At 39.0% G+C, this 18,806-nt stretch overlaps 1 protein-coding gene across 1 annotated transcript in view; it reads left to right on the top strand.

Moving 5' to 3' along the window:
• pnpla7a (patatin-like phospholipase domain containing 7a) overlaps positions 1-18,806 on the top strand; it is a 38,627-nt gene that overhangs the window by 10,666 nt on the left and 9,155 nt on the right. Inside the window, exons 13-27 of the mRNA XM_073871383.1 lie at positions 624-704; positions 1,649-1,790; positions 1,882-1,965; positions 4,496-4,581; positions 4,696-4,848; positions 4,957-5,034; positions 5,446-5,651; positions 7,157-7,288; positions 7,623-7,746; positions 10,424-10,537; positions 10,622-10,688; positions 10,800-10,949; positions 11,526-11,589; positions 13,999-14,167; positions 15,004-15,186. Coding sequence (XP_073727484.1) covers positions 624-704; positions 1,649-1,790; positions 1,882-1,965; positions 4,496-4,581; positions 4,696-4,848; positions 4,957-5,034; positions 5,446-5,651; positions 7,157-7,288; positions 7,623-7,746; positions 10,424-10,537; positions 10,622-10,688; positions 10,800-10,949; positions 11,526-11,589; positions 13,999-14,167; positions 15,004-15,186 — 1,833 coding nt within the window. The remainder of the gene's footprint in view (positions 1-623; positions 705-1,648; positions 1,791-1,881; positions 1,966-4,495; positions 4,582-4,695; positions 4,849-4,956; positions 5,035-5,445; positions 5,652-7,156; positions 7,289-7,622; positions 7,747-10,423; positions 10,538-10,621; positions 10,689-10,799; positions 10,950-11,525; positions 11,590-13,998; positions 14,168-15,003; positions 15,187-18,806) is intronic.

Consider the following 18,806-nt stretch of genomic DNA (forward strand, 5'->3'; position numbering starts at 1 on the left):
GTTTTTTTGCTCATTACCCCGATTTTGCGTGGCATGTAAACACCTTAACTGGCTTTCTCACGGTTTTGTCCATGTGCGCATGTCTCTGCGTGTGAAAGATAAACGTCAGACGTGGAAGTAAGCGCAAAGTAACGCATAAAAGTCTCTGCTCTACAAAAGCGGTTGCCAGAGAAACTGCGAAAATAAAAACTGATGTTATATTTACAAATTCTGGAGACACGAAAAGAGATAAAACAATATAGCTTAAAACAGATATGCTTTTTGATAGATTATTATGTACTATAGGTGATGACGTCACTACCTGCTAGAAACCTGACAAATCTCCAAGTTCCATGTAAACGCAGTTGTCTGCATAGCCGGTTTATTGATTTGCATGTAAACGCATAAAAACAGTTTTTTATAATAAGCAGATTTTTGATCGTTATCCGCTTATTCTGTGCATGTAAACTTTCTCAATGTAATGCAAATTGGATTGGAGTAATTTGGTTTGAGCTGTTTTCTATTTCTAGATTGAGAACCCCTGGCATAGATGCTTGTTTTATTTGCCATTAATTTACAACAGCATAATTTACATAAATTTGGGTACATTTGTGGCTGAACTTTATCTGTTTGTGGCCATTTAGATAATCATGGTTCGTCTGCAGAGAGTCACTTTCCTGGCACTCCACAATTACCTGGGACTGACAACAGAGCTTTTTAATCAGGTTTGATAGACCACACACACACACACACTCTGTGTTATTTAATGCTACGTTAACCCCCATCGTCATAATCACTCTTGTCTTGAGCCGTAAAACTCAGCCAGATTAAATAACATGGATCATAAGACCTCGAGTCTCATTTTAAGGACACCGACTTTAACGCGCTACTGGTCGAAAATCTCCCATCAGCCTTCAGTGCATGGCACAGCACAACCCTATACATGTGAAAATCACATGAGTCACACATCATTCTTCCTTTCATCGCAGGACCACAGGCAGGCTGAGGGAGTCGTTTCGGTTTTGATTTAAAGAGTACTTTTGGTTTGTGCTGCGTATTTCACTTTTCAAAGTCACTTCAACAGAATACAACCTGTCAAGTCTTTAAAGGGGACATATCATGAAAATCAGACTTTTTCCATGTTTAAGTGCTATAATTGGGTCCCCAGTACTTCTATAAACCTAGAAAATGTAAAAAAGATCAACCCAGTAACTTAGTTTGGGTAAACCATTTTCTGCAAGCATGTGAAAAAATATGTGATTGAAATGTGGCTCCCCTTGTGATGTCAAAAGGGGATAATACAGCCCTTTAATCTGCACTATCCAACCATGACACTGCAATTTAGTGCAGAAATCAGCTCATTTAAAAGGAGGACACACCCAAAAATTTTAACATGCTATAATAAATTATCTATATGGTATTTTGAGCTAGAATTTCACATATGTACTCTGGGGACATCAAAGATTTATCTTAAAAAAGTCTTGTGAAATGTCCACTATATATACTTAATTGTTATAATTAGCTGTGTATATTAATAGTATATAGTAATTAGTAAGTTGTTTATTAACTTGATCTACCTAGGGAGCAAGACGTCAGACAATCAATGTTGAATCGCTTTGTACACCAGATGCTTGAAAGTGTCTGAGGATGTGTTTTCATGTGTGTTTAGGAAAAACAAACAGTGCCTCTCATTGCAGTCAACAGTGTGCTCGCAGAGGGAAGTCCCAGCAGAGTCCCGCGCAGACCCCACGCTCAGTCAGCACCAGACGATGAGCATCTGCAGAGCTCTGGAGACCAATTTACTGATACAGGTATACACAGACACACACGCAGCATTTTACTCTTTAAACAAACACTGATTTATGGTAAAATTACACAAAGTATATGTTTCTCTTCATTCAGATGGCGGGCAAGCGGGCTCTTTTGAAAACGCATCTGATGTTGTGCGGCGGTCTCGCTCCCTGTCAATGCCTGTAGACACCACAGGTAGACAGCTCACTGTCATGTTATCCATCTTTCTCATTCATGCAGTGTCTGATCTAGAATTAAGCTTCTTATGGTTGTAAACAGCTGGATTTATAAAGAGAAAAAATGTGATTTCACAAGCCTGGAAAGTAAGAATTTTCTTCCATGTGCTCTAAAATTAAATTTAAAAATCTATCCCAGTAATCTTTATATGATTAAATTATTTAAAACCAATCACATGATGATACAAATTTGGCTCTGGATGAAAATTTACAGATCAACAATTAATCTATTTAAAGAGACACTCCACTATTTTTTTTTAAATATACTAATTTTCCAGCTGCCCTAGAGTTAAACGTTTGATTTTTAACATTTTGGAATTCATTCAGCCGATCTCCGGGTCTGGCGGTACCACTTTTAGCATAGTTTAGCACAATCCATTGAATCTGATTAGACCATAGCATCGCGCTAAAAATATCGGAAGAGTTTGGATATTTTTCCTATTTAAAACTTGACTCATATGTAGTTACATTGTGTACAGACGGAAATTTAAAAGTTGCGATTTTCTAGCCAGATATGGCTAGGAACTATACTCTCATTCTGGATTAATAATCAAGGATTTTGCTGCTGTAACATGGCTGCGGCAGGTGTAGTAATGTTACGCACTGCCCGAAAATAGTCCCCTGCTATTGAAAGTTACTAAGGGGCTGCTGCGTAGTGTCATTGCGCCTCCTGCAGCCATGTTGCAGCGGCGGAGTCCTTGATTGTTGCACCAGAGTGAGAGTGTGGTTCCTGGCCGTGTCTGCCTGGAAAATCGCAACTTTTGATTTTCAGTTAGTCTTAGTGCACAGTGTGGCTGCGGAAGAGTCAAGTTTTAAATAGGAAAAATATCCAAACTCTTCGGTTATTTTTTAGCGCAATGCTAATGGTCTAATCAGATTCAATGGATTGTGCTAAACTATGCTAAAAAGGGTACCACCAGATCAGCTGAATGGATTCCAAAAAGGTAAGAATCAAATGTTTTAAGGAACACGCCCACATTTTGGGAATTTAGCTTATTCACCGTATCCCCCAGAGTTAGATAAGTCCATACATACCTCTCTCATCTCCGTGCGTGCTGTAACTCTGTCTGACGCAGCCCCCGCTAGCTTAGCTTAGCACAAAGACTGGAAGTGGGTGGCTTTAGCTAGCATACTGCTCCCAATAAGTGACAAAATAACGCGATCATTTTCCTATTTATGTGTTGTGATTTGTATAGTCAAACCGTGTACAAATAACAAGGTGATATGAGACACAGCGATCTTTTAACAGTATACATACTGAGAACTATATTCTCTGAAGACGAAGCACTGCCGCATGGGCGGAGTGATTTGCACAATTCTGACCGAACTCTCTGCTCCTCACCAGGGGCTTCTCGTGTGCTGCGAGCAGATCACTCCGCCCATGCGGCAGTGCTTCGTCTTCAGAGAATATAGTTCTCAGTATGTATACTGTTAAAAGATCGCTGTGTCTCATATCACCTTGTTATTTGTACACGGTTTGACTATACAAATCACAACACATAAATAGGAAAATGATCGCGTTATTTTGTCACTTATTGGGAGCAGTATGCTAGCTAAAGCCACCCACTTCCAGTCTTTGTGCTAAGCTAAGCTAGCGGGGGCTGCGTCAGACAGAGTTACAGCACGCACGGAGATGAGAGAGGTATGTATGGACTTATCTAACTCTGGGGGATACGGTGAATAAGCTAAATTCCCAAAATGTGGGCGTGTTCCTTTAACTCTAGGGGAACTGGAAAATTGGCATATTTTCAAAAAAAGTGGAGTGTCCCTTTAATAATATATTTTATACAACAGTTCTTTCTGGTTGTGGAATCTGATTGGCTGATAGCTGTGATATATTCTACTAGTATCGTAACATTAACCGCTTCACCATTTCCATGGTTTACGTATCCACCACTGCTCGCACATTCAGTTGTACAAATGCAATAAAGACAATTATCTCTTTATCTGGAGCGTGCATCCATAATCCGAAGTGCCCTTGAAAGGGAGCAAAAACGCAACTTGGAATGAACCCAGTATACAGGGGCTCGGGCACTGTTAAGGACACTTGACTCACTACATCGGGACACTTAATGACTTATTTTCCAGTAACGTTAGTGTTAAAACACGAGACGACACCATAAGCATCACACAGAATTATCATCTCTCTGACAATTTTTAAAAAACTGGTTAAGACACTCCGTTATTGTTTTCTAGTTTTGTTTTTCAAACTTGTGCCATCGAACTGTTGTATAAAAGCAGTATCGCTCTCAGACTCGTGTGATGTGGCTCTGTATCATGACGGCTGCGAGTACCTCCGGCACTCGGCCTGTGGCCTCTGGCCTAATCACAGCCGTAATGAGATCGAGCTGTGTCACACTCCTATTTGAGTGATTTAGCTTGAGTGGATACTAAGTATGTGCTGCAAAGCCACATCCATTTTCAGATTTTAAATTATGAAATCACATTGGTTAAAAATTGTGCATTGTGGTTGGTTTGCATGTGTGCAGGGTTGGCTGGAAATGACCTAAACATGGCCTACGAACGGGCCCGTGTCACCATAGATGATCCTCCCTCCAGTCCAGTCGTGTATAAGGTCTTCATTCCCCTCCATTTCATCTCATTGCTCTCCAGATACTTTCAAAATATCTTTATATAGTATAACATTACAACCTTTTATCCATTTTTTGTAATTTCTCTCATTCTCCAGTCCATTCTGAAGAAGAGCGTGACTATGCAGCATGCTCCCTCCACCGTGATTCATTACACAGACAGCGCACCACACTCTGATGTGCCACCCAGTAAAGTGGGGGCCATATTTCAGGCTGCCAAGAAAGACCTGCTGGGGTTAATTCAGCTGCAGGTCAAAACATACATTCATCACTGTGACATGTTATCATGTTTGATGTATCATTTATATGCTTGATTATTTATATGTATGTCTTTGGCTTTTCTTTTAACTGCGTGTTAGGACCCCAGTTTGCTGGAGGGTAGAGTGACACTGCATCAGGTTAAGGCTGGATCTGTTGTTGCTCGACAAGGCGATCAGGTCAGACATCTTATAGGAATTGCAATTAAAATAGCTGTGAATCCAAGTTGAATAGCCATCTGCTGCCGTTTGTCATCTTAAACAAAATGGTGATTGATTTGAAAGGCTTTTCATAGGTGGAAACTTTATTAAACAGTTATGTCTTATACATACAATGTTTAAACTTTAACTCCTATCCCAACTAAAGTAGGTATGCCATGAGTTACCACCTATTAAGTTTGTCAAAACTTTGCAAATGTGGCGGGCAGCACAAAAATATTCCTTTGAGCTTCCTTACCAATTTTACACATCAACGTTAGCTCAGCCAGTGGTGTCACTTTGCCGCAAAAATGTCTGTTTTGACCACTAGTCAATTCACCTGTTTATCTTACACTGACATACTGCCACATGAATCTATATTTGTCCCTTCAGGACGTGAGTGTGCAGTTTGTGATCTGTGGCACACTGCATGTGTATCAGCGGATGATCGATAGAGAGGAGGAGACCTGTCTGTTTGTGGCTCACCCAGGAGAGCTGGTGGGTCAGTTGGCAGTGCTGACAGGGGAGCCGTTGATTTTTACTGTAAAGGCGCAACGGGACTGCAGCTTTCTAGCCATCAGCAAAACGCACTTCTACGAGTACGTCACACTCCTAAATACTGCAGCAGCAGGGGATTTCTAAGTGGGCTATTGACACAAAATTTCCACCAGATGTAGCCATCAAGCCAAATATTGAATTCATACAAAGAATCAGAACATTTAAGTATACAAGTTGAGTCATAATAAATAAAGTGAAATGACACAGGGAATAAGTATTGAACACGCTTTATTTAATACTTTGTAGAAAAGCCTTTGTTGGTGATTACAGCTTCTAGACGCCTCTTGTATGGCTGGCGAGACCAGTCGTCTGCATTGCTGCATGGGCCTCTTTTATGCACTTTGATCATCAGTTCTCGCTATAGATTTTTTATGGGATTTAGGTCAGGTGATTGTCTGTCTTTGAAACCACTTCATTGTTTCCTTGGCCTTGTGTTTGTCCACCCTCTTTTCATTTTCAGCTTTCTGGTAGATGGCAGCAGATTTTTATCCAGAATGTCCTGGTACATTTCTCCATTCATCCTGCCTTCAATAATATGAAGTCTGCCAGTACTCCTTGCTAAAAAGCCGCCCCAAACCATGATGCTTCCACCCCCAAACTAAACTGTTGGTATGGTGTTCTTGGGGTGGTGGGCAGTGCCATTTCTTCTCCAAACATGGTGTATAGAATGACTGCCAAAATGTTCAATTTTGCTTTCATCTGACCATAATATAGTTTCCCAATAATCCACAGGCTTCTTCAAATGCTCTTTCGCAAACTTATACCGAGCCTGAACATGCCTTTTGTTCAGCAATGGAGTCTTGCGTGGTGAGCGTGCGTGGATGCCATGGCGGTTCAGTGCATTGCTTATAGTTTTCTTTGAAACAACAGTACCTGCTTTCCTGTGTGCCTTCTGGATAATGAGAAGCCTTTATAGGCCATCAATTAGGACTAATAATAATAATAATAAACTTTATTTTAAATAGCGCATTTAAATTTGCATCTCAAAGCGCTTTACAGAATCATAGAAAATACATTATAAAATACACATACATCAAATTTAAGAACATATAAAAGAAGATGCATCCAAAAAATAAAATCACTTATAAGCTAACCTAAAAAAATAAGTTTTAAGTGTGGATTTAAAAGTACTCAGAGAGTCGGCCTGTCGAATCTCAATGGGAAGAGTATTCAAGAGCCTGGGAGCAAACAAAGAAAATGCAGCTGACTAAAGCAGCTGATATTAATTAGTACTGATAGAGGGCAGGGTTTCTCTCTCAATACTGGCAGATTTCAGGTGATCTCCTGGCTTTCTATGCCATTTTGCACCTTGTTCTCTTCATGTGTTCAATACTTATTCCCTGTGTCATTTCATTTTATTTATTATGACTCAACCTGTATACTTAAATGTTCTGATTTCTTCATATGAATTCAACATTTGGCTTGATGGCTACATCTGGTTGAAATTTTGTGTCAATAGCCCACTTAGAAATTCCCTTACTGATAAAAATGCTGATGTGTCAAATACTTATTTTCCCCACTGTATATGTGTGTATATTTTTGTCAGGATCATGAGAGCTGAGCCCACAGTAGTTCTGAATGTAGCTCATACTGTCGTCAGAAGGATGTCACCGTTCGTCAGACAAATTGACTTTGCCCTTGACTGGATGGCTGTGGAGGCAGGCAGAGCTGTTTACAGGTCTAATTCATTTCTTTTTCCCATTATTAGTATAAACACTGCACATTGATTAGCATGTATTAGTATTAAGCATAATCTGTCCAGTGTTCTTGGCTTGGCCCAGAGCAGACCCAGATAGACTCTATTGTTAAGTTATTTCTCTCCTATAATTTCCTCAGTAAGAGATTTGGACAGAATACAATCTAATAAACTTGACAATTTCTTCTTCAGTACAGGCCTCTGGGTTAGAAAGATAAGCTCTCGCAGCATTTTATAAATCTTTTATGAAAAATGACGCCATCCAATCTTTCTCCTCTCTTTTCTTTCTTACATTCTCTCTCTTTCTCTCTCTCAGGCAGGGTGATAAGTCGGACAGTACTTTTATAGTGCTCAGTGGCCGTCTACGTTCCGTCATCATGAAGGATGATGGGAAAAAAGAGCTGACTGGAGAATACGGCAGAGGAGATCTCATTGGAGTGGTGAGCTTTTGCTCATGCACAACATATGCAGACATATATTGTAAATCACAACATATACAGGCCTAGTGTAAATCTATTTATTGCAACCACTTTTTGCATCCATAAAGTTATAATGTAAATATAGTCACAGCCAGCACAGCCTCAAGTGCCTTAAAGCGGTAGTTCACCCAAAAATGAAAATCACCCTCATGTTGTTACAAACCTGTAAAAAATTGAACACAAAGAAAGATATTTTGAGGAATGCTTGTAACCAAACCGATCAGAAGCCTCATTGACTTCCATAGTACTTCATTTTTCCTACTATGGAAGTCAATGGGGCTTTTGATCGGTTTGGTTGCAAACATTTCTCACAATGTCTTCCTTTTTATTCTCATGAGCATGGATCAGCTTCTGCATGTAGGCAAGAATGCGCATCCTGGTAAATTTCAGAAGTTAGACGAGCTGCAGCGGGCAGGCATAAGATTTATAAAAACACATTTGAGAAAAAAGTCGCAGCAACTCAGACTTGCGTGTTTCCCAATTACTCTTAAAACCATAATGGCAATTTCGATCTCTGTTTTCCGAAGCTAGTGGAGGCGTGGAGCATCATACACAGTTCAAGGTATAGCGGAAGATTTTCACGAATTTTAGAAAAGAACCGCCCTTTCCACTTTAAAAAAAAAATGCAATTGCGCAACACTCTACCTGATCCTGAGAGGAGTGCACAAGTGCATGAGAGAGCATGCACGAGCCTAGTTCCTCTCGTGCACGCCCTGTTTACAAGTTGCTGTTGGCATGGCTCATACATTGTTTACCGTGTCTGCGCGGTTCGTGACTTGTGCCAGGGCTAGCATCATAGCTTACATCAACTTTTACTAGCAGTGATTTTCAAATAGCATGCCAAACTTTACCTGTCGAGTAGAAACTTCGCGACTGAGAAATATTCCCCCAAAACACTCTGGTCTTGTTTCTTTCGTTAGAGGCCTTTCACTTTTTGTCATACAATTCGTAGACACTTTATCTTTTGCGACCCTCAGACATTTTGAAAAAACACGGTGAGAACGCGAGCTTCAATGAATGGCTGAAACCGTAGCCCACCACACATATACACCTGAAAGTCCACATGTGCAGAAAGTGAACCTAGGGACGAGCATGTACGATGGCCTTACGTAAACATATCACCAGAATGATTGACAACTAGGATGACCAATAGTCTTGATGATCCTCCCCTCTTTCTTTAACTTATGTGTGATCTACCAGCATTGCCTTTGCGATCGACTGGTTGATCGCGATCGACGTATTGGGCACCCCGCTCTAACAGCAACATTACACACTAACTAAAGTTTGAAAAATGGGATCAGGAAGAACGAGACCTTTAATTTTATATCTATTTTGTATATTTCTCATTTAGAGTTGCTCAGCTTTCATAACCTCTAATAACTTTATTTGTATTAGGATGACTCAACAGTGATTAAGGTTATGTTTCTATGCTTCCGTTTTCATTCATTGTTGCATATTGTTGTAGTGAATGTGCTCATTATATGTGCAGTATTACCCATTACTGGCATCATTTATACTTCAGCAATCACATTTCACCTAATCATATGTGCACCAGAAAGAGCAGAATTGCTTTATATCTCTCAGGAGATTCCTTCATTTCGTCATTTACAATTGCTCATTGTGATTGGCTGACGTCTTTTGCGCCTCAGTGATGCATTTGCTTCTAAGAATACCTGGCCATGCCGATGCCATGGTTACCTGCGCTGGAGAACACTTGTGATGCATTGTCCATTGCGTGAGTGATGACAATGAAAGCCTGATTTCATGATCCAAATTTAGTCTCCATCTACGTCACCTAATGACCATTTGTATTTCTTGATATTCGAGTGTCATTGACAATGATCTGTGCTCTTATGTGAAATGTATTATAGGTGTTTGTGAATGGTTATTACATTTTTTATACAATAACAGTTCTGTCATTATTCACCCTTGGTTTCTGGTGATGTTAAAAACGTATCAAAAGCATCCATGTGACTAATATTCAATATTAACTGTGTTAGGAACAAACTTAAAGGGACATTCCACTTTTTTAAAAATATACTCATTTTCCAGCTCCCCTCGAGTTAAACATTTGATTTTTACCGTTTTGGAATCCATTCAGCTGATCTCCGGGTCTGGCACTATCACTTTTAGCATAGCTTAGCACAATCCAGTGAATCTGATTAGACCATTAGCATCTTGCAAAAAAATTACCAAAGAGTTTTGATATTTTTCCTATTTAAAACTTGACTCTTCTGTAGTTACATCGTGTACTAAGACTGACAGAAAATCAAAAGTTGCGATTTTCTAGGCAGATATGGTTGGGAACTATACTCTCATTCTGGCGTAATAATCAAAAACTTTGCAACTGTAACATGGCTGCAGGAGGCGCAATGATATTACACACTGCCCGAAAATAGTCCCCTGCCATTGAAAGTTACTAAGGGGACTATTTTCGGCTGCTGCATAATATCATTACACCTCCTGCAGCCATGTTACAGACCCGGAGATCAGCTGAATGGATTCCAAAACGGTAAAAAAACAAATGTTTAACTCTAGGGGAGCTGGAAAATGAGTATATTTAAAAAAAAAAAAGTGCATTGTCCCATTAAATGCAAGTTATGGCATTGTATAATCATGCGTATGTGTGTGAATTCAGGTGGAGGCTCTGACCCATCAGAACAGAGCGACTACTGTTCATGCTGTTCGAGATTCAGAACTAGCCAAACTTCCTGAGGGAGCTCTCAGCTCTATCAAGAGGAAATTCCCACAGGTGTGTCCACCTTACTACCAGAAAACACATCGATGAGTTTGTTAGACCGTATCCTATAACATCACTTCTGGTCCTTCTTATCAGGTAGTCACAAGACTTATTCACCTGCTCGGACAGAAGATCCTCCAACAGGTTAATGGTCCTTTGACAGGTGTGTGTATATCTACATAAATATTCTTCAGTGTTTCTTCTTTACAGTTTCAAGACTATAGATAAGCCTCAGTGATGCATAATAACTATCTGAATCTATCATAACATCTAGCACGCAGCCTCGCTTTGCACACCCCTGGCAGTAAATGGGACGCAGGGAACCCAGCTTCAAATCTCTCCACCATCACTGTGCTCCCCGTGTCAGAAGAGGTTCCTCTGACCGCGTTCACCCTGGAGCTCCAGCACGCCCTTCTGGCTATTGGTGAGGACCATTTTATCCTGTAGATTAAGAAAACAAGCATTTGTATAGTAAGTTTATTGGCTGCTGTATAGTTCGGTAGTAGGACATTGCATTGACACACACAAAAGTCTTAAAGGGGACATATCATGACTTTTCTATGTTTAAGTGCTATAATTTGGTCCCCAGTGCTTCTATCGACCTAGAAAATGTGATAAAGAACAACCCAGTAACTTAGTTTTGATAAACCATTTTCTGCAAGCATGAGAAAAATAGGTCATTAAAATTTGGCTCCCTTTGTGAGGTCAGAAGGGGATAATACCATACCTTAATCTGCTCTATCCAACCATGACACTGCAATTTAGTGCAGAGATCAGCTCATTTGCATTTAAAAGGACACACCCAAAACTGCTAATTTTTGCTCACACCTACAAAGTGGCAATTTTAACATGCCATATACATAATTTATTATAGTATTTTGAGCTTGAACTTCACATACGTACTCTGGGGACACCAAATATTTATTTGACATCTTAAAAAAGTCTTGTGAAATGTCCCCTTAATATAAATGTACATAATTATTTCCTGTTCGGCTTCTAGGACCCACTCTTCTTTTGACTAGTGACATCATCAAACAGCGCCTCGGCGCTGCAGCCTTAGACAGGTGAGCCATCAAAGTGTCATCAAATAATAGCTTGTTGTCAAAGTTTTTTGTATCAAAAGAGAGATAGGTAACCTCCATATTTATACTATTTGAGAAAGTGCAACGGCAGCCAATGATACATCTATGCTGCCTTAAAAAATCGATCAGATGAATGTATCTTAGGAGACAGGAAGTAAATCAAACGTTGGATTCGGGTGTGCCTTGATGCCTTGGAATACAGCCTCCGAAAGCATCATTTTATAGCTTTCGGGCGCAGCCATGGACTGACTGTGGTGTCTTTCTGTTTGTTTAATTCACATAACTCTGAAGTGACAACACTGGCCTTGTTTTGGTCAGGATTATTGACAAGCTCTCATGTTTATTTGACATTTTAACAGTGGCAGATCTACATAGACAAGGAAAAACATCAGATGGCATCGAAAAAATGCCAATACCAAGCCACAGAAAATACCAATGCCTAAAATCTAGTCTCAAACTTTTTTCTCAGCATGTTTGTCTCAAATATAATTTGGCGTAATTGGGTTTACAAGTATAATGTTAATGGTTTCAATACATTTACATTCTTAACATTTTCTTTTAACCCCTTAGGTGTTACCGCACGCTATTGAGTGAAATCTACACTTTTCAAACGATAAGCTTTCAAACAATATAAAGTTTTTCATGATTAGATAAGAATTCACATCCAAAACACCGAAGTAAACGTAGGCGTCCCGCTGACAATACAATGACATTTAGCAGTACTAACCTAAAGGATTATTAGGAACACCATACTAATAGTGTGATTGACCCTCTTTCGCCTTCAGAACTGCCTTAAAGGAATAGTCAATTTTCTTTAAAAAAAATCCAGATCATTTACTGACCACCATGTCATCCAAAATGTTGATGTCTTTCTTTGTTCAGTCGAGAAGAAATCAAGCCCAACATTTAATACTTAACTCAACACTGAACAGGTTTTTTCAACGGAGTTTCAAAGGACTCTAAACGATCCCAAACGAGGCATAAGGGTCTTATCTAGCAAAACGATTATCATTTTTGACAAGAAAAATAAAAAATATGCACTTTTAAACCAGAACTTCTTGTGTAGGGGCTTTCCTGCGTGACCTAACGTAAATGCGTAGTGACGTAGGGAGGTCACGTGTTACATATATGAAACGCACATTTGCGGACCATTTTAAACAATAAACTGACACAAAGACATTAATTAGTATCAGTTGACATACAACAACGTAGGAACGGTCCTCTTTCAACACACTTGTAAACACTGTGGCGGAGTTTTGCGTTCGTCCTCTGTGACCTCTTGACGTCATGACGTATTGCGTGGGGTCACCCTGGCGCATCACGACCGGATCTAGACGAGAAGTTGTGGTTTAAAAGTGCATATTTGTTATTTTTCCTGCCAAAAATGACAATCGTTTCGCTAGACAAGACACCCATGCCCCGTTTGGGACCGTCCATAGTCCTCCGAAACTCCGCCGAAAAAAACCGTTAAGTGTTGAGTCAAGTATTAAATGTTGGGCTCTATTACAGTCCATTAAAATGAGAAAAATCCTGCAATGTTTTCCTCAAAAAACATAATTTCTTCTTGACTGAACAAAGAAAGACATCAACATTCTGGATGATATGGTGAGTAAATTATCTGGATTTTTCTTTTAAGAAAATGGACTATTCCTTTAATTCTACGTGGCATTGATTCAACAAGGTGCTGAAAGCATTCTTTAGAAATGTTGGCCCATATTGATTGGATAGGATCTTGCAGTTGATTGAGATTTGTGGGATGCACATCCAGGGCACAAAGCTCCCTTTCCACCACATCCCTAAGATGCTCTATTGGGTTAAGATCTGGTGACTGTGGGGGCCATTTTAGTACAGTAAACTCATTGTAATGTTCATGAAACCAATTTGAAATGATTTGAGCTTTGTGACATGGTGCATTATCCTGCTGGAAGAAGCCGTCAGAGGATGGGTACATGGTGATCATAAAGGGATGGACATGGTCAGAAACAATGCTCAGGTAGGCTGTGGAATTTAAACGATACCCAATTGGCACTAAGGGGCCTAAAGTGTGCCAAGAAAACATCCCCCACACCATTACACCATTGCATTAATGAGAAATTGAACAGGTGTTCCTAATAATCCTTTAGGTGAGTGTATTTTAGGTAAAATGTTTTGAGGCACACTCTCTTCATAAATGAATCAATTACTCTCCCTACATAATTTATTTTATAAAACATTGTTGAAATGTCTATTCTAGAGGCTTAGAACTTTCCAACGATATATATGGTTTGTAGTGATAGATTAAATTCACATCAACAATACTGAAGTAAACTAAAATGTCCCGTATTCAGAACGGCGGTGCTTAACGGGTAAATACCTTTATAAGTACACTGTCTCTCTCCCTCTCTATCCCAGCGTGCATGAATACAGATTGTCGAGTTGGTTAGGTCAACAGGAAGACATCCACCGCATTGTCCTGTATCAGACAGATGTGTCCCTCACCCCTTGGACTCAGCGCTGTATCAGACAAGCAGATTGCATCATCATCGTGGGACTGGGTGAGCAGGACCCAGCCGTGGGAGAGGTATGTCGTCACAACATCTTACTGTATAAACAGGTGTTGCTGGACTACGTTAATAAAGTTAGATTAAACCAATATCATGCTCCATATTACACATTGGCTACTTACTGGAAATGGAAAAGTTCATATAAAAATGTGCCTATAATTTATCATTCCCTCAGGACGGCAGGCACTTTTATAGGTTTACCCCAAATAAAATGAAGTTATGTGAACCATAGCGCATTGAGCTAAATAAACTGCTCCAAAGCTTTACCGAACAAGAAGAGTTTTTCTTCCGTACTGTAGGTCATTACAGGACCGCTCACGGGCAGAGTACACAACAGTAATAGATGTTATGAGACCACAGGTCCTGCTTCCTTTCCTAGAGAGTGAGAGATTAATCATTTACACCTAGCAGGGAGAGAGGTTTTTTGTTAGCCAGGCGATGTTTGGCGGGCCATTACGTGTGTTTGAAGTCAGATCAGTGGTCTGAGTGGTCATTGATCATGTATTCAGCAGACTTTATTATCAACCGCTGCTGTTGCTCATTGAACGAGATATTTATAGCTCACATTTGGTAAATGGGCTTGAAATGGGTATTTGTATTCACATGAAAAGAAGTAAGAGACAACATGGGTGTTATCTTCAATGCACGCCAGCCCATCTGAATATTAGATCAATAAGTATTATAAATGAATGGTACTTCTAAACACACAAATGGATGTGTTTCTGCTATATTTATGGGTACGCATGTTCATTACGGACATTTGTATTAATTTGATGCATTTAGTCTTTTAAAATATAATATTCCTATCCTCTGTCTTTCTTCTTTATCTGCTCTCTCTCTCTCTCATATTCAGCTGGAGCGTATGTTAGAGGGGAGCGCAGTGAGGGCACAAAAACAGCTGGTTCTGTTGCACCGCGAGGACGGCCCTCCTCCCAAAGGAACAGCTGAATGGCTGAATATGCGAAGCTGGATCTCCAGACACCTTCACCTGTCCTGCCCCCGCAGGGTTTTCTCTAAGAGGAGTCTGCCAAAACTGGTACACACACACATATACACACACAGTGTATCAAACATTCAATAATACATTAGGAATGATACCCAGAAAGCTCTAGGAATTAAAGCATGTGTTTCAATCACATTGAGACACATAATAAAGGTTCAACTCTGACCTAAGCTGCCATGATTTCTTTCGCTTTCTTTATTTGTTTTATGTCACACCCAATGGGAATTGAACGATTTGCGCGAGTAGATTTTATACAAAGTCAAAGCAAAGATGTGAATAGACGTCTCAAATGCGTAATCTAGAGCAAGGAGCTCGATGCTTCACATTTGGTGTATAGACGGTTTCATCAGATGCACGTGCGGTGACGCGAAACACATCTGGTTCGAACTTTACTTCCGGTTTCAGTCTTTTTAAAGGTCTGACTAGTTGCCTCGTCGAAAAGAACAAAGGTTTTGGTTTCCAAGGTAATCTATGTGTTGTTTATTTTGCTTGTTATATAAATAAACTACTTTAAACGAACTTTGTTGTTATTTATTCATAGCGGAGATTACCGGAAGTTACGTATTGACCACGAAAGCTACTACCCAACATTATGAGGCGTACACATATAATGCGAATTCAACAATTTGCGTGAGTAGATTAGATACAAAGTCAATGCTAAAACGTGAGTAGACGCAAACTCGAGTGGGACGATACAAATGACACAAATTAGGCAGCACGAATGCCGCAAAAACACGCCGTATTTGCCATAAAAGCGTCTTTGCACAAGTTGAAAATATTCAACTCAAGTGAAAAATTCGCATGACACGAAAATAAATCCTACGAATATTCTGGAGCGAGAAGCGCAATGCTTCGCATTTGGTGTGTACGTAGCATTATGGGGCATACACATTAAATGAGAATTCAACAATTTGGGTGAGTAGATTACATACTATGTCAATGCAATAGACGTAACTCACACGGGGTGATGCGAATGACGCGAATCGGGCAGCGCTATTACAGCGAAAACACATGCTATTCGCCTCATATAGTTGAAAATATTGAACTCAATAGGAGCGTGTACCCAAGCATTATGGGGTGTAACATGAAATTTAAATTTAACAATTTGTGTGAGTGGATTACATACAAAAGCACTATTCGGACGGGATTAGTTTTCCAAACGACGTTTGAGTTTCAGCGTGTCCCCCAGGACGTCTGTGATTTTATGTACCGATTCGGATGGGATTAAAATGATGCAGGCTATTCCAGAGATGGGAGTGTCTGTTTCATGCATTTGGGCGTTGCAGTAGCACGTGCTCTGGATACGTGTGTTTGTAATGTTAAATATTTTGCTTTAAATGTAAAATCATGACAGAACATGTAATTTATTAATTTAATTTTAACAAATCAAAATAAAATATACAAATCCTACTAAAGTAATGTTAGCCTACGTGTTTTATATAACTGTCTGCTTATAACAAACACAAAGAAATGAAGAAATAATGATTAATAAAATTTAATATCTTTATTAATTAACATTACCATTCCGGAGTTGATCAACTTGGAACGGAGTTTCTTATAATGTCAATGATATTACAGTGTTTAGTCTTAACAGTGTATGATATTCAGCTCGTCTTGATTTAATTACTTTATTTTTCCGAATGCGAAAAAACATTCATATCTGAAAGAATGGGACAAGAGTCCATGCTAAAACGTGAGTAGGCGCGAACTCGAGTGGGACGATAAAAATGCCATAAATTAGGCAGCATGAATGCCGCAAAACACACTGTTTTCGCCTAAAATGTGTCTTCGCACAAGTTGAAAATATTCAACACAAGGGCAAAAATTAGTATGGCACAAAGTTAAATCATGTGAGTTATCTAGAGCGAGGAGCGTGTACCCAGCATTATGGGGTGTGAACATAAAATTCTAATTTTACAATTTGCATGAGTGGATTACATACAAAGTCAATGCAAAAACGCGAATAGACGCAAACCCGAGGGGGACGATACAAATTACACGAATTAGGCAGCACAAATGCTGCAAAAACATGCACTATTCCCCTCAAAAATATTCAACTAAAAAAAAATTGCCTCAAATAGTTAAAAAATATTGAACTCAAGGGAAAAATTAGCATGACACAAAGTTAAATCCTGTGAGTAATCTAGAGCGAGGAGCGTGTATCCAGCATTATGGGGCGTAAAGATGAAATTCAAATTTAACAATTTGCGTGAGTAGAGTACATGGGTGATTCTCACGAAACCATTGTAACACCACGGCACTAATGATTTTAGCTGTAAAATGTGTAATATAGTAACATTAAAAAGCATCAGAATCAACACAATACTGTGTTCTACCTTGCACAATGTGTGACTTTAACATAAGAATTTATAATTGGAAATTTTTGTCTAATTTTCTGCTAAAAATTCTCATTACCGCAATGTGTCCGGCTGTGTTTGAACATGCGTTATGTTGTAATTTAATCAAATTAACACAAAAATATTAAGAAAAAAATGAATGGATGTTTTGCTAGACTACTTTAGATGACAGAAAAAATATTTACTGAATATTCATGTATAATAATAATGAAGAAAAATTAGGAAAATGATGTGTCCATGCCTGATGTTCTCATCCTCCGCAACACTTTTTGAGAACAGTTTAAGCACACATACAGAATTTTAATAAAGTTTGATTTTGAGTGACCAAGCACATGGATCAGTTACTTCAAGATGGCTACCAGGTAAGATAATTTTTTTACAGTTAATTTGAAATATTGTCTTGTCAGAATGCTTACACGACATTTTGATTATCATTACCGCAACAGATGCTTATTAAATGTTAATTTAATTAATAGTAGCATAATACTTTGATTTTAAATGCATGTGCAGAATCTCCAAATTATGTTCTTTCAGGTTTGTCATGTCATTTTGAAAATATGTCAGTGTTGATGTTTTCTGAGTGTTGCGGTGATGAGATTTTTTAGGACTAATTTTTTAAATTATGTTACAAAAAGTGTTAAATGATAAGTAAAGTTTTTAAATTAATGTTCCCATTTACTCCAGACTTTGTTTTTCAATGTCTGGTGGGGAAAAAAGTAAATTTAAGCAATTTTTACATTTTCATGCTTGACATTTTTAAAACCAAGTTTTCGTGAGAATCACCCACATAGAAAGTCAATGAAAAAACGCGAATAGAGGCGAACTCGAGTGGGGCGATACAAATGACATGAATTAGGCAGCATGAATGCTGAAAAACACGCCGTATTCGCCTCAAACGTGTCTTCGCGCAAGTTGAAAATATTCAACTCAAGCAAAAAATTTGCATGACACGAAGTAAAATCCATTATAGGGCATACACATCAAATGAGAATTCAGCAATTTGCTTGAGTAGATTATATACAATGTCAATGCAATAGACGTGAACTTGCACGGGGTGATGCGAATGACGCAAATTGCCTCAAATAGTTGAAAATATTAAACTCAAGTGAAAAATTCGCATGACACAAAGTTAAATCATGTGAGTAATCTAGAGCGAGAAGCGCGTACCCAGCATTATGGGGTGTAAACATGGAATTCAAATTTAACAATTTGCGTGAGTAAATTACATACAAAATCAATACAAAAACACGAATAGATGCAAACTCGAGTGGGACGATATAAATGACACGAATTAGA

This window comes from Misgurnus anguillicaudatus, chromosome 9, assembly GCF_027580225.2.
Source record: "Misgurnus anguillicaudatus chromosome 9, ASM2758022v2, whole genome shotgun sequence".
NCBI classification, from domain to species: Eukaryota; Metazoa; Chordata; class Actinopteri; order Cypriniformes; family Cobitidae; genus Misgurnus; species Misgurnus anguillicaudatus.